The sequence below is a fragment of the Dendrobium catenatum genome, unplaced genomic scaffold, assembly GCF_001605985.2.
Source record: "Dendrobium catenatum unplaced genomic scaffold, ASM160598v2 fragScaff_scaffold_853, whole genome shotgun sequence".
Classification (NCBI taxonomy): Eukaryota; Viridiplantae; Streptophyta; class Magnoliopsida; order Asparagales; family Orchidaceae; genus Dendrobium; species Dendrobium catenatum.
Window position 1 is genome coordinate 7,676,298 of NW_021319315.1, and position 20,549 is coordinate 7,696,846.

Genomic DNA, 20,549 nt, shown 5'->3' on the forward strand with positions numbered 1-20,549 from the left:
GTACTAGACATTTAATAATGTTGTTGTCATTTTTTTTTGTAATTCCAAATATTATGCTTTGATTGCTTTCTTAATTTTTATGTATGATTTATAAATTATAATGTCGTGTCCGCGTCTTACCTGTATCCTGTATTTTTAAGAATTGACGTGTCCCGTATCCGTATCGTGTCGTATCCGTGTCGCCGTATCAGTATCGGTGCAACATAGTTCAAAACTGAAGCTTTCAGGAAATAAGCCTCATCTAGCTAAAATTCCTTTGAGCAGCAAGGTTCTTTAAGTTATTATTGTAAGAAGGTTTCAGTAATCTTTAGTTATATTTTCTTCACTATCCTGCGATGGAAAGTAGTTTCAAATGGTTCTTCAAGTCGCTTACTTTTCTAAAAAGTTTATTAGTAAATTTGGTGGCATTATCTCTCAGTGTCAGAAGAGGCTCAGACGCATCACAGTATTACATTTGTGTTACAAGTTCATGAAAAAGGAATGTGCAGTCAGCTCATAATGCTTTCCACAGGTTAGGGATTTTGAAAGGAATTGAATTTTGATCCTTTGACCGTTGCAAAGAGGCTACTTCCGTGATTCATTTATGACAGTCATATCCTAGTGGAGAAATCCTAGCAGTGCTCCAATAAATTTATAAAAGAAGCACAACAAAAAGGGCATCCGCATTATTTAATAACAAACATTTACATGATCGTCTTGCAATATACTAGTAAAAGGAATATTCTTAACATATCATACATGATCAAGAAAAGACATTCTAATAGGAGACAATAAAATAAATTCATACAGCCATAGCACTAACTCTTTCAAACATTAGTAACCGCAACAATCAACGGATCTATTTTGGCCACTTCTAAACAATAATGAATAAATAAAAACAAGAGCAGACCTCCCCCTAAAAAAAGAAAAAAAAAAAAAAAGGAAAGAAAACAGCTAGATATCATGAAACGCAAAGGTCATCAACAAGTCAACAAAGCACACCTCAAAAATAGGAGCAAGATCTTGCTCATCTCTGATTACAAGGAAGAGCAGCCAAGCCCACCTTTGCGCCTCAACTAACCATCCATCTATGTCATCATCATCAAACGACACAGTATCATCAGATGTAAGCCTATGCTGAATGAAGCATGAAGGGAAATATAAAAGATTCTTCAGAAGATATGTACGTCCGTCAATGAGCCCAATGTTTCTATCCTCATAACTTATTTTAGCTATCCATGCTTGCAGTATGCATCTTAAAGGACCTGTTTTACGAGCCGAGACGAAGCTTGTTAGGAACACAAAAGATCAGGAGAACACCTCAAACATAACAAGTCATGATGAAGAATATAAAGCTAAAGCAGAAACATAAAAAGCAAGATCTTTGTATTACAAGCACAATGTTTAAAGGATGAATTCAAGAAAACGAGATCCCGAATCATATTTTCATGCAGCTACAGCCACCCTCTCATCATTGGTCAAATATAGTACATGCCAAATACTAAAAGCACAAAAATTACCTAAATTCAAGATAAAGTTTTCCTAAATGAAGTTGAGCTCCTAAGGCTAACAACATTTTAATATATTGGATTCCATACTGGCCATGTAGGAAAAAATTGCAAAACCAAATTGTTATGATTTCCATGTTCTGCTTGTTGTTATTGCTTAATTAAATGATTAAATGGTATGTCTGCTGGTAATCTGTCAAACTTGAGCATAGCAACCTATGCAAACCAAGGCTTCGTTTAGTGATGCATGCTTGAGCCGCACTTAAAAATTGTGCTTAAGGACACCATAGAAATCAATTCCTATAGCTTGCAACCCCCCTCCCTTACAAGGCAGCTCATCCATCTTTGTGAGAGAATAGACTACTTTATTTCATATTAGCACAGCATTAACAAATGAAAACAAAATAAATATTCAAGTATACTACATGAATGGGAGAAATTCAACAAACTCCCAAACAACATAACAGATGAGAATTTCACCAAAGATAACAATATTTAAAAGTCAAAATATAATGGCAAGCCCAAGCAAGATTATGATAAAATTAGAAACAATAAAACTAAGGAACGAAAAAAAAATCAGTTTTACAAGAATAAACAGGTAAAAAATATCAACAAAATTTGTGATTGATATGTCATATTTAGCTTACCAGTTACATCAATAAATTCTCGGGGAAATGCTGAAAGAAAATGAAGAAACACCTCAAGAGAAAGATCATGGATATTTATCAACGAAGATGCAGCTTTAAGAATCTGCTCACAAACTGAATACATGGAGAAGTTAAGGACCCCCTTGCAGACATAGATATGTAATCAAATAAGTTAAATTATCGGCACAACTGAAAATTTGTAACTAAATTGAAAGAAAAACCTTGTAGGCGATAATTAGGATTGTAGTGCTGTTTAGTTCTTGAAATCAGAATTTTGAAAGCATCCAGCAACTCAACAGCACTACAGTGAACATCATTATTGGAAGTAGAATCAAACTGTTCAACCACGCAGTTTGCGCTTGAACATTTTTTTTCGTTTCTTTCATTTGCATTAGAATGACAAGAAGTTGAAGAAATACAGAAAGCCAGCGTCATCAATCCAGCTCGACCAAATGACTCATGTCTAGCAGCAGAAGCTAAGCTCCATGCAAGTGTTAAGCATTCACTGCAAAGGATTAGAAGAATTTTAGCAGGCAGGAAAACATGCTATACGGATCACAATACTCTCAAGAACAAGCATCACACTAAATCGAATTCTGAAAAACAATTTCAGGAGATGCAAAAGATTTATTCTGTCAAGCAGGACATAAAAGTATGTATTCAACCAGGTATAATTTGATCTCATGGAAAAAAAAATAGCATAAATCATCAAAAAGGTGTACTCGTCTGATATTGCAGGATGACCATAGTCTCAAGGAAGTGCAAAAAATACCAATATTACAGGAAGAATGATCAGGTAATCCATATTACTGACTACTAAATCCTAAACGGCCCACAAAAAGTCTAACATAATCAACTTTTTCTGGACTCAAAACTCGGAATATTCACATGATATTTTTCCCAGAAAAAAAAAAAAAAAAACTCACTTGATTAGATTTGCTGGATTAACAAAACTTTGGACCCAAGGGATTAGAAGCTAAAACACCAAAAACAAGTCTAATTTAACAAATAAAATAAAATGAATAATTAGTTGACTTAAAATCTTTGTTTTGAATCTCCAAAACCTTTAACAAAGTAGCAATAACCGCAGGACAAATGCACTCAATGCAACTTTGGTTTGCAATAATACATGCTCAGCCACATGATAATGCAGAGTAGGTAAAATCATGTTTTTTAATTAAATTTGTGTTTGCTGTTTATGTTTAACACACATTTGACAAAGTTTTCAACACAAACATTAAACATTTGGCAGATTACATGACTATAATCTGAATTAACCAAATTGGCAGATTACATGACTATAATCTGAATTAACCAAATTTGAGGATCATCAATTCATGATGTTATATGAAAAAGATCACACATGACATCCAACAATAGCTCAAATGAAGATAATCTTTATCCAGTCATAATCTTTACAAATAAAGAACAAAAGAAAGTGATGCCATGTGACAGTAGAGGGCATTTAACATGTTTACAGGTTTTCAGACTTTAGCTATCATTTGTGATTGTTTTAGAAGATACTCAAATTGATCTAAGAATAACTGATCATTCTACTGTATAGCTAATATGAACAAAATCATATTTGTCTTGAGATTTATGAATCGGAGTTCTTATTTTGTTTTAAATTTTAAATAGTTGGTCTAAAATTCTTTTAATGGATTGAAAAATATCGAAATTAAATTAATCGATATCCATTCAAAATTTTATAATAGTTAAAAATAAGATTATTTAGAATTTAAAGTATTAAATGAATTTATAGTAGAATCTTAAATGAATATAGTATTGGGTTTTAAACATGCATATTACCAATTTATAACTGAGCATATTATAGAACATTAATAGAGCTTATTCACAAGTTTCATAAGATAATGCTAATGATCATAAATAAATCAAGAAAACAATTCAAACTTGATCGATTAATTAATTAAATGATAATGAACAAGCTCTTATTGAGCTAAGTCATGAGTAATTTGTCAAGCATAGTTCATTTACTAAAGAAGTAAACTAATATTTCCATCATATAAACTCATTGCTTCTGTTTTCCACTTGACTATAGAAGTTTCTTTCATAGAATGTTCTTTATGTAAAGTTATGCGACGCCTTTTCATTATTGTCTATTATTGTCCATATTGTTATAAATAATAAATATAATGTCTGCCTCAAATTTTCATAAATGGCATGATCATCTTCTAAGTCATGTCTATGATTCCAATTCCATGTCACTAATAAACCTATGCACTCCAATTCACTTTAGAAATCATGATTTTTATACCTAAATGCTACATTATTGCTATTAATCTATAATGCAAATCATAGGTCCATACTCCCTTTGAAGTTATCAAATAAAAAGGATGTATATAAAAAAATGTTATATATATAAATGCTTGCATCTGTAAGTTGAAAGATGAAGCCCACCTCTAGAAATAGTTGAGGATGTTAATGGACCCGAGCACTAATTACTCCAACATTTCCACCAAAAACAATAGTAGGTGTAGAAGTTATGCCTTATTGGGCCACCGGGAATGTATTGGCCATGGTGCGTTGTGTGCCTTATCACCATAAAAAATAACAAGCATAAGAGTTGTGCTTCGCTAGTTATAAATCTCAACTTCTTTGCATGAATGCTCAACAAAATCAAAATTCATATTGCTTATTACTTCCCATTCTTTTTGTTCACTATTACATACATAGAACTTAGAAATATATATTGAATTATTAATATAACTTGCCTCAATATATGTTGATAACATTTTTAGTAAGAAAAGCATTACAATGCTACTGGAGGCTAGGGCAACTATGTAAAGAAGGTGTGGTCATATTTATGTATGATGAAGTTTTACGATCTAGTATTTGAAATGATTGCAAGTAAAAAGGATATCACTATACCCGGAATGTTAGATGGCATTAAATTGATGAATGGATACTATAATTATGTTTTGGATTGACATGCTCTTACTTCAACTCATATAAAGTGCCTTAGTAAAAGTATCCCCATCGTAGCCTTTCTCGCATTATATTGCAAAAATTACTAATAACAGTATATCAAGGAATAGCTTAGACAATCCCATAATCAAGGTCATCAATTCCCACCTTGACCATTCATATGAGCTCTCCGGAAGAATTCTAATAATGCAGTTGTTTCCAATATTCATTTAGGCCAGCCCATGCATATATAGGTTCACTTGCAATATTTCACCCAAACAATTAAGTACGACCCACTAGTTTTAATTTAACATATATAAGTTCAAAATCGAATGATTGGTAATCTTGAGAGAGTCCGAGATTATCAACCCTCTTTGAAAATTTCACAAGATAATACTTCCATTAAATGTAACAATCCAATTTAAATCATCATGATAGTTATGCCGTGTTTATATAGAACCATAACTTATCCAATTTCATTAAAGTTGTGCGCTTTTTTTTTTTTTTTTTTTTTTTGAAAAAAACATTATGTCCAACTTTTAGAAGACATGATATGTAATCATAAGCTTTAACACGAATTAAGAAACTAGGACAACAAATGCAACTTAAAATGAGATCACAATAAAAATACAAAAAAATGCCCATCCAATGTTTACTAATTATGAACTTCAGGAAACAAATCACATTTAACGTAAAAATAATAACACGTTTCTATCATTCCAAATAATAATGTAACAGTTGACAAACTTTGAAATTCCAATATAAAAATAATAAATAAATTTTGAATTTCAGTGACATTTGAAATTCACATAACAAAAAAATGAATCTGGCATCTATCACACTTGAAAACATTTCATACATGCACACATCATCCAATGAATAAATTTAAAGCAAGAACAATGATTAAAAATCACCGAAAAAGAAGATTCAAGCCTCGCATTGGCACAAGCAAACTCACCCCCAGAAGTAATCATTAACACCTACGAAGCACAAATTCAATCAACCAACACACGCAAGAGTTGATGAAAATTTAAATTTTATTTCAATAAGCAATATTCAATAATTTGAGCATATCTCGAGAGTTATGAAGATCCAAAATAATTAATTCCTACGAAATCTTGAAGATATGCTGCAAAATGACAAGCACTAATTTCGAGCACTTAAATAGTATGAATTAGATTTAGGTTTCAAAATTTTCATATAATTCATCCATAAAAGGAAAAAAACAATAGGCAACAAGGCAATGTACCAAACGGCGGCAATTTCAGGACAAAAAGCAAAGCAATAATTAATGGCTCAAGGCTACATACCTATAGCAATTAGCATTTGGAAGGCAGTTTCGAAACTGTAGCAAATAAATGGCCATGAAAGGAAACACGAGACTAGCAAACTCCGGAACAAAAGTAAACAGCACATCCCTAAAAAGCATCCGAAACTAGTTTCCAGACTTGCATCAATTATGATATATGCTTGGAAGTGGAATCATATAGGGTTGTTTGGTTGCAAGTACTACTGGTGTAAAATAAATGCAGAAATGTTTATATTTCTAATGTTTGGTTGAAAGAAAAGAAAGAGAGAAGAAAAATAGCATTGTCTTTAGAATTCCCCTGACATTGACAAATTCCAAAAACATAGCTGCTAGTTAGTTGCCCATTGCTGCCGCCACCGCGTTATAACATAAATTAAATTTAGGTCAAACTAAAAACCAAAAAATAATATCCTGATTTTTTCCTTTACTCAACCACAAAACTCAAAAAAAAAAAATGCACCATATTTACTTTCCACTCTGCATTCATTTTCAATAAAATAAACAATCACATACAACAACAACAACATCAAGCCTTTATCCCACTACGTGGGGTTGGCTACATGAATCATTTTTCTCCATTGTCCTAATAAAGGTCAAATTCTCGTTTAAATCTAATAAAGAAAGGTCATTCCTAATATTTTCTAACCAAGTAATTTTAGGTCTGCCTCTACCTTTCTTAACATAAGTCGAATCTAATACATTTACTCTCCTAACCGGGTCATTGGAAGGCCGCCGTTTTATGTGACCAAACAATCTAAGGCAACTCTCTCTAATCTTATCTTCTACTGGAGCTACTCCAACCTTTTCACGTATATGCTCATTTCGTATCCTATCTCTAAGGGTAAAGCCACTCATCCACCTGAGCATCCTCATCTCTGCCACACTTAACTTATTATTATGCTTCTCTTTTAATGGCCAACATTCAGCACTATAAAGCATTGCAGGCCTCACTACCATCTTATAGAATTTCCCTTAAGTTTGAGGGGTACTTTTCTATCACACAACAAGCCCGATGCATTCCTCCACTTCAACCATCCAACTTGAATTCTGCGGATAATATCTCCATCAATTTCATCATCACTCTAAACAATAGATCCAATATATCTAAAACGTGTACTATTATTAATGACTTGATCGCCCAAAGTCACAATCCCCTCACTAGGTCTATTACTACTAAAATTACACTCCATATATTCCGTTTTAGATCTACTCAAGCGAAAACCTTTAGTCTCTAATGTTGACCTCCATAATTCAAGTTTACTTTCAACTCCCTCTCTAGTCTTATCAACAAGAAGAATATCATCAGCAAAAAGCATACACCAAGATACATCCTCTTGCAAATGTCTAGTGAGAACATCCATGACTAAAGCAAAAAGATATGGGCTTAAGGCTGATCCTTGATGTAACCCAATCGAAATAGGGAAATACTTGGTCAAACCACCTTGTGTTTGAACACAAGTAATAGCTCCTGCATACATATCTTTAATGATTTGAATACAAGCATTATTAACTCCTTTCTTTTCAAGAACTCTCCATAGCACTTCTCTTGGAACTTTATCATATGCTTTTTCTAAATCAATAAAAATCATATGTAGATCCTCCTTATTTTCTCTATATTTCTCCATCAAACCTCTTAATAAATGTATCGCTTCCATAGTCGACCTACCCGGCATGAATCCAAATTGATTTTGAGAAAGAACATAAAAATCTACCAATTCCAACATATAGAAATCAAACAAAGAGGTAGAATCTTCAAAATGTATACAACACAATAGAAGTTTTGCTCAATCAACTAGCTAAGTTTCCATAAGATAATTGAAACTGTTAGACCATTTTCTTATAATAGGTTTCATATGATATTTACTAATGTGAGAAAAGAATAATAATATAAAAAACGTCTCATAGAAGCATTAAATCAGGTGAACCAAAAAGGCATTCAACTGTGTTGCTATTATCATAACCAAGAACAGAAAAATGATGCTAAACTCCATAATTTTACTATTTCAAATAAAAAATTGCCAAAAGAAGTGAAATAGTGCACCTTACAGATAACCCACAAGAAAATCTATTAAAATACTTGGATGCGCCTTTTATTGCTCTGGACATATAAATGCCTTTAAGACCTGAAAAGGATGAATAGAAATTAAAATAGAAAGCAATAAGCTCATTAGAGCTCAAAACATCTGGAGGAAAAAAGTTTCATAAAGTATATTGTTAATATATTAGCAAATTGAGCAAGCAATAAGAAGTTTTTATCAGAGAGCATGAGATATGAGGATCTTACAAAAACGACTTACAACTTTATAATAGACGATACAGGCACCAATATGTAGTTTTTGGTTCAAGCCCTTACCATGGTGGGGGTCGAATAAACCATTAAAAATATCATCATAATCATCATCTTTAACATTATCTCAACTATTTATGGTCCGCTTTAAATTACTAAAATATTATTTAAATAAAATCAAATATCAAAACTCATGAAAAGGATGCTACTGGAAAAATTACTAAAACATGAATAATCAAACCATGCATATCAATAAGATGTACTCATTTGGAAACTAGTACAAATTGTTGAACAAGAAAAATATGGCAAGCAGCTCATGTCATGCAAACAGAGTGGAGAAACAAAAAAGAGAGGGGAGAAGAAAAAGAAGAACTAGATGGAAAGAGAAACAGAAAACTCAGACATGAGGGAAGAAGAACTAAATAAGTTAGGAACTTCAGCCATAAATCAAAGAAAACAATCATATTCATATAAATAGGGATAGCCAAATAAGATATAAAACAAAATATAAATAAATTCAAATTCAAATGTAAACTTATGCCAATAATTATCCAAAATGATAATTTTACAAAAAAATGTTAGAATAATTATAAACTAATCAATCAAGTATCAATTTCCATAAAGCTGAGAAAACTTTACCCCAAAGATTTGTAATGTGCTGGAAGATATACGGAACGTCACTAACTGTTCTGATATTTTGCAATATTTATCTTGATGTGGAACAACACAAAGTAGAGAGATGAAGTGTGCGAAGAATGAGAGGGAGAGACAGAGAGATAGGGAACTCAAAGTAAAGCAGGGGCAGATATTAGGAATTTCAGCTATAATTTTATGCATCTAATCGATGATTTACTACAAATCAAGCTATCCTCTTTACAGAAAAATGGATAACGAGAAAAGACCTAAAATCAAACCTATTATGATTCAAATTCAAATACAAACTAATCCTAATAATTATCCAAAAGGTGACGTCAAATAAAATAGATGTTGAAATAAATCAAAATCTATCGTCAGAAAACTTACTCCCAAGAATTGTAACGTTGTTGAAGGAGATACGGAAGCTCACAAATTGTATTGATATTTTGCAATATTTATTCTTTTAAAAATCATATCACATAATGAAAAACATATCCAACAGTGAAGAAACGAAGTGGAGAAATAATCAAAATCATCATTAACAATAAAAGAATCTTGGCATAAATCCTCTAAAACATCAACCAAACTCAAAAAGGGATTTTTGGTAGCATAAAAGTCATAAAGCATTTTATTGAATTGACTGAAAAATAACTAACCTATCTATTGTTTATTCCGAAGAAAAGGTTTTGTTCATAATTAATATGGAAACTCTTCAATCTTCATGCCCTTCAAGGATTGTCGATTAGCATATTGATAGTTAAGTTCTTTTTCAAACCTTGTTATCTCTTTCTGTGATATTGTTGTGATGCGCATGTAGTCAGAATGCACCTCGCAAAAGTCAATTATTTCTTTCTTCTTTTGATTAATGCAATAGAGATCATCAAGCAACTCTTCAAAATATTACATCAAATTTAAATCAAAATATGTTTATATTGTTAATATGGAAATATTAGATGCAAAATAAGGAAAACGAATTCAAATCACTTGTAAGAGGAATGATCACCTCAGTTGGTGAAAGAGATTGCTTGAACGATGAATTGTGATGTTGGACCACCCCACGGGAGAAGTATTTAATGATAAACTCTATTGTGGCATAATCAGGCAAGGAAGGGTAAGTGATTCATGAGGGAAAAGGCATCAGATGTGGGTGCGATCAAGATCAATGGCATTTCAGGGATGGGTTTGTAGTGGTGGTTAAGCAGTTCGATGCGGAATTATCATATGAACAAAAAAGGAAGGTATACCTTTGAGGGATCAGGCTAGAAGGTCGATCGAAGAGGCATGGTTAGCTAAGGAGATGAGATAAAAGTTGAAAAATATCCTATAAATAAGTTGATGCAGAAGGATCCCAAAAATCTTTTAGAATGCTGCCAAGTCATTTATAAGTCTCATGAGAACTACAGGAAGTTCCAAACCCGCTAAGTCCAAGATGTTCCAAGCAAGCTCAATGATGGAAGTCAATCTTGCATAAAGCAGTAAGATCCAAAATTTGTCACAGATTAGCTTTTCAGGAAGAATTAAACAACAAAAGCTCAAAAAAAAAAGTCCCCAGTCAAGCATAGAAGTAACAAAGTATTTTCAACCCTTGTTGCCTCTTTTCAAGTTTATTTTACGATGCATACTAACTAAGAATGCTTCAAATAAAGGTAATTGTAGTTCCAACAAGTATATAAGATATCATAAAGCGAAGCTCCATAATAATCAAGAAAAGTTACATAAAAATGTTATATCATTGTTAATGTCCATAGATAATATAAATATTGCAGAAAAGAGAATGATCGCTTCGAACAGAGTTTGATACCAAGAGAGGATACATGAATGGCATTTGTGGTTAAGGAACCTTGTGTGTGGATGCTTCAATAATGCAATCAAGTGTATGTTCAACGATGCAATGCAAATAGGAGACGCAAGAGAGGGACCTTGTGAATGAAAGTCGGATCATCTGCGGGCGGGATCAAGTTTAATGGTAAGGCAAGGATGGGTTTGCAATAATGGGTAAGCAGCATTGTTTAAAATTGCGCAATATGAGGCTCATCTTGAGGCCCGCCTTAGCGCAATTCCAGTAAAAAACGCCTCGAGGCTTACGCCTTGAGCTTTTTCTATGAGGCTTACGCTTCATCTTGGATGAGGCCCGCCTTAAGGCACGCCTCGCCTCGTTGGCATTAGTCGTACGCTTCTCTATTTATAAATTTTTTATTTAAAACTTACCTAAATCCTATACAAAAGCCCCCAAAAAATCATGTCTTCTTCCACCCCCAAGCCGCAGCAACTTCCTCTGAATTGCCTCGACCTCCAACCCACTACCTTCAACGTAGCCTCCACCATCGTAGCCGCTGCAAGGGATCAATAGAAAGCCGCATGCCACCACCATCTCTTAAAATTTGGGAGTATTATATTTATGTTAATGATAAACATTTATGAAAGATGAATATGATTTAAATAGATGAAGAAGAAGAGATTGAGAGGTATTTGATCCTACAAGATGAGACAGGGAAGAGAATAATTTGTTATGACGGTGACTCAAATAAAAATCCTAGTACATATGATTTTTGAGTTGTTGCCAATTATTTTAGCTTTCTCTAGTAATTAAACGTAGATGACTAAGCAACTGAGAAAGTAAAAAAACTATAGTTAAACTTGATGTTATAAGATACTTTTATGCAATTCGTATATTTTATATTATTTTGTTCATGTAATATTTGGATTTCAATTCTATTTCATATCATTTTTCATTTAACATTTTACATCTTATACAATTTTTTGTTTTATATGTATGTAAATTTGTTACTTCAAAGTTCAATAGAAAGTTAATATGTCATCATTTAATATATTGTTTGGATATTATATAAAAAAAATAACTTTTAACTTTTATTTTTATTTTACGCAATTTTTAGATTTTGATGCTTACGTCTCGCCTCACGAACGAAAAACGCCTCCATACCCAATTGCGCAATTGTAAACGTTGGTAAGCAGATAAAAAGAATGTCAATCAAGGAATACAGCAAAGGTGCACAACAAAGGAATGAGCTGGTGAAGTAGATTGGCAAGGATGCGGTTGGCAAAGGAGATGAGGTCATGGTGGTCATGGTGGGAATACAAAATACAGGCAATTGAAGTTGTAGGATGAGTAAGCTTGGCAATGTGGTAAACGCATATAGGGTAAAGCTCCGTTGCCAAATTTGTTGCAAGGAAAGGAGAGAAACAAAGAAGATCTGACAGAAGAATGAAACGGTGAAAGAAATTAGAGGAGAAAGAAACTCGGAACTTAAGCCATAATTTCATTCTTTTCATAAAAGATTTATTACAAAGCATTTGCCCTAAATATATAAGTAGGGATAACAAGATAAGATTTAAAATCAGATTATGCAAATTCAAAACAAATCTTATCCTAATAATCATCCAAAGGATAATTTTACATAAAGCAAAAGGCAAATAAATCGAAACCTAATCTAACCAACATCATCATGTAAAAAATATGGCTAACCAACTTAACAATATGTTGATATATGGACTAACATGAAGTAAGGACCTAGTAGGCTATCACACTTCACAAAACACTAAAACAAAATAAATAACTAAAAATGTTTTCTGGCATGCTAAAGTAGGAAGCAAATGATACCATTGCAACTCATAAGCAAAAGCACAACCAAAAGATACTTTTAATCAAGAAGAGCATCACAACTCTCTACATTTGTACTGCTAAACTAGAAATGGCAAAGAAAGAATAAGAATCAATGCCATAATATATTTATGAAGTCAATTAGTTATAGGTGCACATAAAGAAATCCTCAAAGGCTACTAAAAATTATAAAGCCAAGAATACAAGTGCAATGCGATTGTTTAAAAGAATGATCTCAAAAATTGAAGGCTGCACAAATAAACAAAATGATAATATGCCATAAGAGTCATTGCAATGCTAGAATATTTTTTCACAATAAATGAGGCTTCAAAATAATAAATTGTTTATACATTTTTAATAAAATTAATAGAATAATATATAATGAAAATTATTACCAAAAGTTTTATCATCTAAAAATTTTGGAATAAATGATTTTCTGCAGATAATTTTTTGGAAAAAATGATTATTTACAGATCTTTCTAACTAAAAAAGTTCAAAAAAAAAAAAGAAGTCAAATACTATCTTCAAAATACAACTTATAAATCTATTATTAGAACCCTTATCAAATATTTTCAAATCTTACTCATGCATCATGTATATTATTAATATGGGGATCAATCCAGTAGGTGAGAAATCAGATCGCCTATGATTATGATTTGGGTATCATATCATGGAAGATCAAAAATTCATATTTTGCGTTTAAAGGACTAATTCTCCATGAAATTAGTACAAAAGTGACTCGCACATCACATCATTGAGATAAAAAAGAATGTCTTCAATGTTCTTAAGTGTGATCAAATCATCAATTGTACATCGAACAATAGAGATCAAAGCCAATGAAGTTGGACCATTGGATCAAAATTCGATAAATGACAAGATAGGATGAGTTTGAATTTCTAAAATTTAGATAAACTTGCTTTTGAATTTGTAATCCAAACTTAGGATTAATTTACACTAGAATTATCTTTTTTTTTTCTGGTTGAGCAATCTACATTGTAAATATATCTATGATTTCCTCCTATGATGAAGGTAGATTATTTATGGGTTATATCAATCTTGTTATAATTTTCTATTTTAATGCTTGAATTCTACCAAAAAAGAAGAAATCTCATAATTAATTTTCATTTTTGTTCTTCTTATACCCTCTGTTGAATTGTACAACCCGGAAAGGCTCAATTTTGATTCTTGTGGGAAAAACTGAGGACAAGCAGACCACTAATCGCTGATCTCTTGTAATATGGAGGTGTTTTCTCCCCTCCACTAATCAACTGCTGATGTCTTTTGATTGCCTTATTGGTGACTATATCTTGCATTGTCGTTGGCTTAAACTTGCTTTTCATTGTTGCCTTGCAAATGTAGTTACCTATTGTCATTGCTCTATTTCTTATTACATTGTGATTATGTTATTGTGAACTACGGTGCTTCACAACAATCTAGACAGTTCAAACAATCATGTTTTTGATGTTTTCACACAACAACAAAATCAAAAAAAGAAAGTTATGTACAACAAAGAGGAAACTAAATTAATAAATCTTAATCTTTAGATTAAGTTGGTATGAGAGCATGATACTTGGTGCATGGTACAAACAAAAAATATATATAATGATTAGGGAAAATTGGTTGTTGTCTTGGAGAAGCATCAAAAGTTAGAAAAAAGTTACAAAATCAAGAAAAATAAAGAACGCCAACCAATGGATACATTGATTCTATACCAAATCAAATGAACAAATGGCTAAACTGAAGAAGCTGATGACCACCATAATGGAGTAGAAGAGGATGTAAACCAGCGCTGCTTAGACTAGTGGGCCAAATCCAAATCCTATTCCTATTCTCCCATGCCAGATGCATACATGATTGGAGAAGATGAATATGAAGATATGCCTACCAATCATGAAGGATGCAACTACTCAAAGCAGACGATAGTGGAGATTCCCTCTTATGATGGTGCAATTAATGTCAAGAAGCTAGATGTATGGATCAACGAGTTGGAGACTTGTTTCTTGCATGAGTATAGCACCAAAGACAAGGTTGCCTTAGCTCGACTAAAGTTAATCCATTATGCCTTCGAGTGCTACAATGCTCATATGAAGATGAACATCCATCAGGAGCTAACTTAGGGAAAGTTCAAGCAGTTGATGCTTCAAGAATTCTATCCAAACAAAAATGTGGAAGTTTGGTGAAAGAAGTGTCATAATGTGAGATGGTGTCAAAGGCAATCTATGTCAGAAAATACTACAAAGTTCTAACATCGGGTGAGTATTTTGAGAGTAAATCGTCGGGATGGACAAACTTTCAAGTGCACCTTAGGGCTTTATTTGCAAATTGCAAATTAACTCTGCTTATGATGACAATGGCCATTGAGTGCAAGAACCAAGGCAAGAAAGAGAAGTCTAGAACAGCACAAAGAAAGAATTCAACTTCACAAAGAATAAAAAGAAAGGCAAAAACAAAGGCAATGCTTCAAAATTTCCTTCCACCTCTAAGACAAACATTGCAAGGAAGTTTAGTGATCACTGCTAAATACATGACCATATTAGCGAAAAATGTTAGAGAAAAATGTTAGAACGTGCATCACGAATTCTTCCCTGGAAAAGTAAAAGAATGATGAGAGAAAAAATATAATGGTTGACGTTACAGACAAAATTGTGCTTAATCCAATAGACAAGATGAACTCATACTTATATATGATGGTTACGCCCAAGGATATAGTGGTGGGTCGGCACCAAATTTGGACACACAAGAATAATTATTCACTCTAACAATAAAAGTCAAGAAATAAGAGATCAGAATTGTCATCAACATTGGCAACCAAAATAACCTCATTTCTGTAAATCAAATGCAAAAGTTGGGATTGAACGCCATATCTCACCCACACCCCTTTCCTTTAAGCGGGATTCAAAAAGGATATGAGAGATTTGATAGCTAATATCAGACACTTTTCAATCACTATGAACAATAGTGATGAGATATTGAGCAAGGTGATTGCACTTGGCGTTTGTTAAGTGCTTTACAGTTTATACCTACAACATAGCCATGCAATGCTCTATCGTCATCCCCTACCAGTGTTAGATGACTAGATAAGGGAAGAAGTACTAACTGATGATGCTATGGTAAACCTACAATGGATGTTGTATAGGAAAGACATGCACGTAAACTAATAAATATTGTGCAATATTTCTACTTTTGATAATCAGGTTCTAGTAAATTATGTTGTAAATCACCCATGGTGATGGTTTCAATGAAGGATGGCACATAGAGCCTGATGCTAACTATCGTGCTCTTGGTAAACAAACAATAAAGAGTTATTAATAATCAGCGAGCATCAACGACTATTAGATCAACTCGAAAGTGTTTATCATCAAGTACGCATCAATTAGATATATATAAGTAAGACGGATTTCAAATTCCATACAAGGAGTCTACCAATGATTGATCATGTCATTCGAACTTTATAATGAGCAAGCTACATTCATGAGGCTAATGAATGATGTTTTGCAGTCATATTTGTATGGCTTCGTTATTATATATTTAGATGATATCTCAGTCTTCAACAGATCAAAGGAAGGTCACCTTGAGCATTTGAAGGTGTTCCATCTACTGCAACCTCCATCTCACCGAAAAAAAAAGTGTAAATTCATCAAAAAGTCCCTCTACTTAGCAGTTGAGGTGGGCAATAGGGATGTCAAGATCGATCTTGAAAAGGAGAAAGCAATCAAGGAGAGGCCCATACATTAAATTCAAAAATATAAAAATATAGCACCTTAAAATAAAGAAGCCTAACTATCCTAATATAATTATTATCATCAGCTCAACCTCTTGGATTGGAACTCAGATTTTCTTCTATCCAACTAAAGCACAACCAGTATCACATGTTAGAAAGTATGGAAAGAAAAAAAAAAGAGAAAATAGTGTCGCGTAAAATAGAATAAGAAGCATGTTTAAAGGTGATAATAATCTTCAAGGATGAAAAATCATCACAATCCCTATTGCTAGGCATAATCTCTACCACCCTTATAACTTGATTAAAAATTATAATAGAAGCACTTTTCGCATAAATGCAAATAATAATTACTAAGTTTGGAGTATTTACCAAAATCTTTGTGATGAACAACATCATTTAAACCCCGAACCAATGGACCAAGTATGAAACTTCTAGGCACTTTATGTGCGAGATTTGCATACCTATCCCAATCAATGTCCAAAAATGATTCCATGATTAAGCATCGCACTGCAAAATAGCGATTCAAATAAAGATTTAAAACCAGAAAATTGAACAAGAACTAAACACACTAAATGGAAATGAATTAGCAAGACCTAGCACAAAGGAAAAAAAACAGATAAAGACCTTGAGGATTTTCATGAAAAAATCCACGCTCCCATAACACAACTAACCAGCTTAAAAGTCCATCTAAAGTTTCCATCTGAGCGTAATAAACACTTAAGGTTGTAGAAATATTGTCATTGTTCAGTGGGCAAGACTGAATTAATAATGAAACCTGACAAAAAATCAATGTTAATGTCCCTTGCACATGTTGATGCAAGCTAGGTACTAAAATCAAGTAGGAGAACACAAGGAATGCAAACTAAGACACTTTCTTTCAATAAAACATAAACACCAAGCAATGTACACTTAGTGGGAAACAAAGATGGAAAAAAGGTTAGGAAGACTCACAATATAGAAAAAGAAATAAAACATATAAATTAAAATACTCTCATAACAACCACGAATGATCACCTCACATGCAAAACACAAACTAGGGAAGGTGTTCAAAGGAAAGGACAAACCAGAGATCCACCATAGAAAGTTATGATCCAGTACAAGTCTATGCTCCTCCAGCAAATACCAATAAAACAGAACACAACACCACCTTACAATTTATGGTATTTAAAGAAAATAGATACATGTGGAAGGAAAACCATGGAGAGAAGAAAAAGAAAGTAGAACAAGAGGAATAAATAGGGTTTAGGGAGAAGACAGCTCGCAAGCTAAGAAGAAACCCTCATATTTATATTTTTCTCACACCATCAACAACTTCTCATAATAAAACTCAGCCACTATTTATAAGAGAAAGGAGGGGAAAAGGCATTTATTAACTCATAAATGAGCCTCCAAAACAACCAATAAGAACCACCCAACACAACCCTGAAAAGAGAAACCCAAAGCATCCTGCATAGGAAACATCAAAGAGAATAGCCAGTAAGGAAAAATAGTAGACATCAAGGAAAACCAGTAGATAACAAGGAAAACCAGCATACAACAGAGAAAAAATAGCAGACAGCAGGGAGAAATAGCATACAGCATGAGCAAGGAAATAAGATCAGCACAACAGGAAGGTAATGGAGTGAACTGACCTAAGAGCACCTAACCCAATATAATCACAAGTTGTTTTTCATCATAGGGCAATACAAAATAAAATTGAATAACATCCAATAACACAAGAAAATTTATAAAAAAAAAAAAAACATAAAATGATAATTCTTGACTGTATCACATGTCATCTGAAAACAAATTATACTATTGGATTTATATCGCAAGAACTACAATAATAACAAATATGGTGGTTCATATCCCAAAGATTTATATATGCACCTCATCCAAGGTAAAGAATTTCTCATCTCAAATAACTCGTGGTATGTGTTAACCAATATATAAGGCTCCATGCAATGTACAATCAGCACAAAAGCTCTTGTTCAAAGTGAAAATGATAATACAGTCCTCAAGTCTGACCTGGTGAGTCCAGGCAGCCTCAACCAAATGTGTGCCATACTCTTCAAGCGTTTCATAAAGCAGCACAAAAACCTTCCATCTTTCTACACCATTCAAACAAATTCCATCAAGATGGCAGACTTCTCTAATACCCATAGATTTAGCTTCCTTTTCAGCCCACTTTTTCCTCTTTGTCGGACCATCATGTGATGTGTTCCCATCTTGAGACATGATGGCAACTTTTTTGGCATCTGCAGCCGGTTGTAGAGAGTTAGAAAAGCATTGATCGTTTCTGCTTAAAAAAGAGGAAGAATTATAGTTCATCAGTGATTTCAAAATATACAATGCCATCTTCCTCACTGAAGAATCTTTATCTACCTGAAAGAGCAAGTATATGGAGAAAAAAATGTAAATGTTTACAGCTCTTAATTAAAACAATGATCAATTACACAAGCTTATCATGGACAAAGGCACGAATCAGTATACCAATCCTATTTGTACTTGTTTCCAAAGCATTTCATTGCCTCTAAAATCAAATTCTTCATCAATGTTAATCTCTGCAAACTTTTCTTGACCATCTGATTCACAGAATGACGAGAAGTATGATGAAAGTATCCGGTATGCATCTCTCCGTTCTAAATGGCCAAGTTGAAACAGAGAAGAGCAACAATTCCACATTTTCTCCAGGAAATGTGCCCTGCAAATTTAAATTGAACAACTACAATTTAAAAATTTTTAATTAAAACAAAGCTAGAAATATCATATCCCAACAAATACAATAAAGGACAGCTTTGTCCCTACCTTGATATTGAGCATTGGGGTTCATGCTCCAAAATTTTAAATGCCGAAAAAACATTAAGAGACCTTAAGACAATAGGAAGAATCAAATGAATGGCATGCAGACGATCCTCTGCAGACAACATGAGCAACCAAAGAGCTAAGTTCGACAGCTTCCCAGTCAGATTCACAATGAAAACATCCAAAGAACTTGAAAATTTGAGTATCTTCTGCTCTGATGTTGCAATCCCCCTCCAACTTTTCAAAGAAAAATCTAGCAAAGATGTAAGAACTTGTAATGCAGTCTTCCCTGGTAGAGTCCCCAGAGGTTCAGAAGAGCTTTCAGTAGACTGCTTATCTGCATCCATATCATCCTTCGATATTGTTCCAATACTGAAGCAAACTGAACTCAGACAAAAAGGCACCAGAGTTTTGCCAATAAGCTCCCAGGATCCAGTTTCAAAGACCAAATGATACACCAATTCCTCCGTCTGACAAGAAGAAATCGCAATATAGTGAGTAATTACAACGCTGAGTACCATGGACAAAAAATTGAATGTGAAACAACTCTAGAACAGGAAATGCCTCGTTCAGCAATTCAGAGTTACTTGGGTCTATAACTTTCAGAAGCGGGATGAAGGACGTCGAAATAAACTGGTTCATAACATCGGATTGAGCTCCTGAGATTGTTGGTAACTAAGATTGAATACAGATCACAGAAGCCCAAAAAAAATAAAAACTTGAAGTAGAACTCACGATCTTTCTTTATAATATGACAGAGCGCACTGGTGTGGCATAGTATGTAATTTGATTGATGAGCCTGTAAATGCTCAAATAATCAACTGAGTACTCGACGAATTCATTTAAAAAAAGAAAGGGACTTCTTTTTCGTACCTCGCCGAAGTCAGTAAAGGATTGGAGAAGGAAAGAGAGTAGATTGGCAACGGATACGACGGATGAGGCAAGGACGCAATCGATAATGGCGGGAACTGATGCAGGAGGGACGAAGGAGAAGCTTTTCACCAGCGACTCAAGGTGGGTGGCAGGGTGGACGGACCCCATATAGGCTGAATCTTCCGTAACTTTTCTCCTTCCCGCGGTTTCTTCTTTAGAGAACAGCGAGAATGAAGAACCCTAGCCTTGGAAATAAGTGAC

General features: G+C 33.4%; 1 protein-coding gene across 3 annotated transcripts; it reads right to left on the reverse strand.

The window, feature by feature from the left end:
• Positions 1–981: 981 nt before the first annotated feature.
• LOC110107437 lies at positions 982–20,549 on the reverse strand (the record flags this gene model as incomplete). Of its 3 annotated transcripts, none has more annotated exon segments than XM_028696999.1 (12): positions 982–1,244; positions 2,135–2,248; positions 2,554–2,639; positions 8,410–8,491; positions 17,001–17,138; positions 17,256–17,406; positions 18,639–18,995; positions 19,104–19,314; positions 19,419–19,885; positions 19,980–20,074; positions 20,151–20,214; positions 20,289–20,549. In XM_028696999.1, coding segments are annotated over 12 exon segments (2,196 nt in total), but the record flags the coding sequence as incomplete, so codon positions are not given.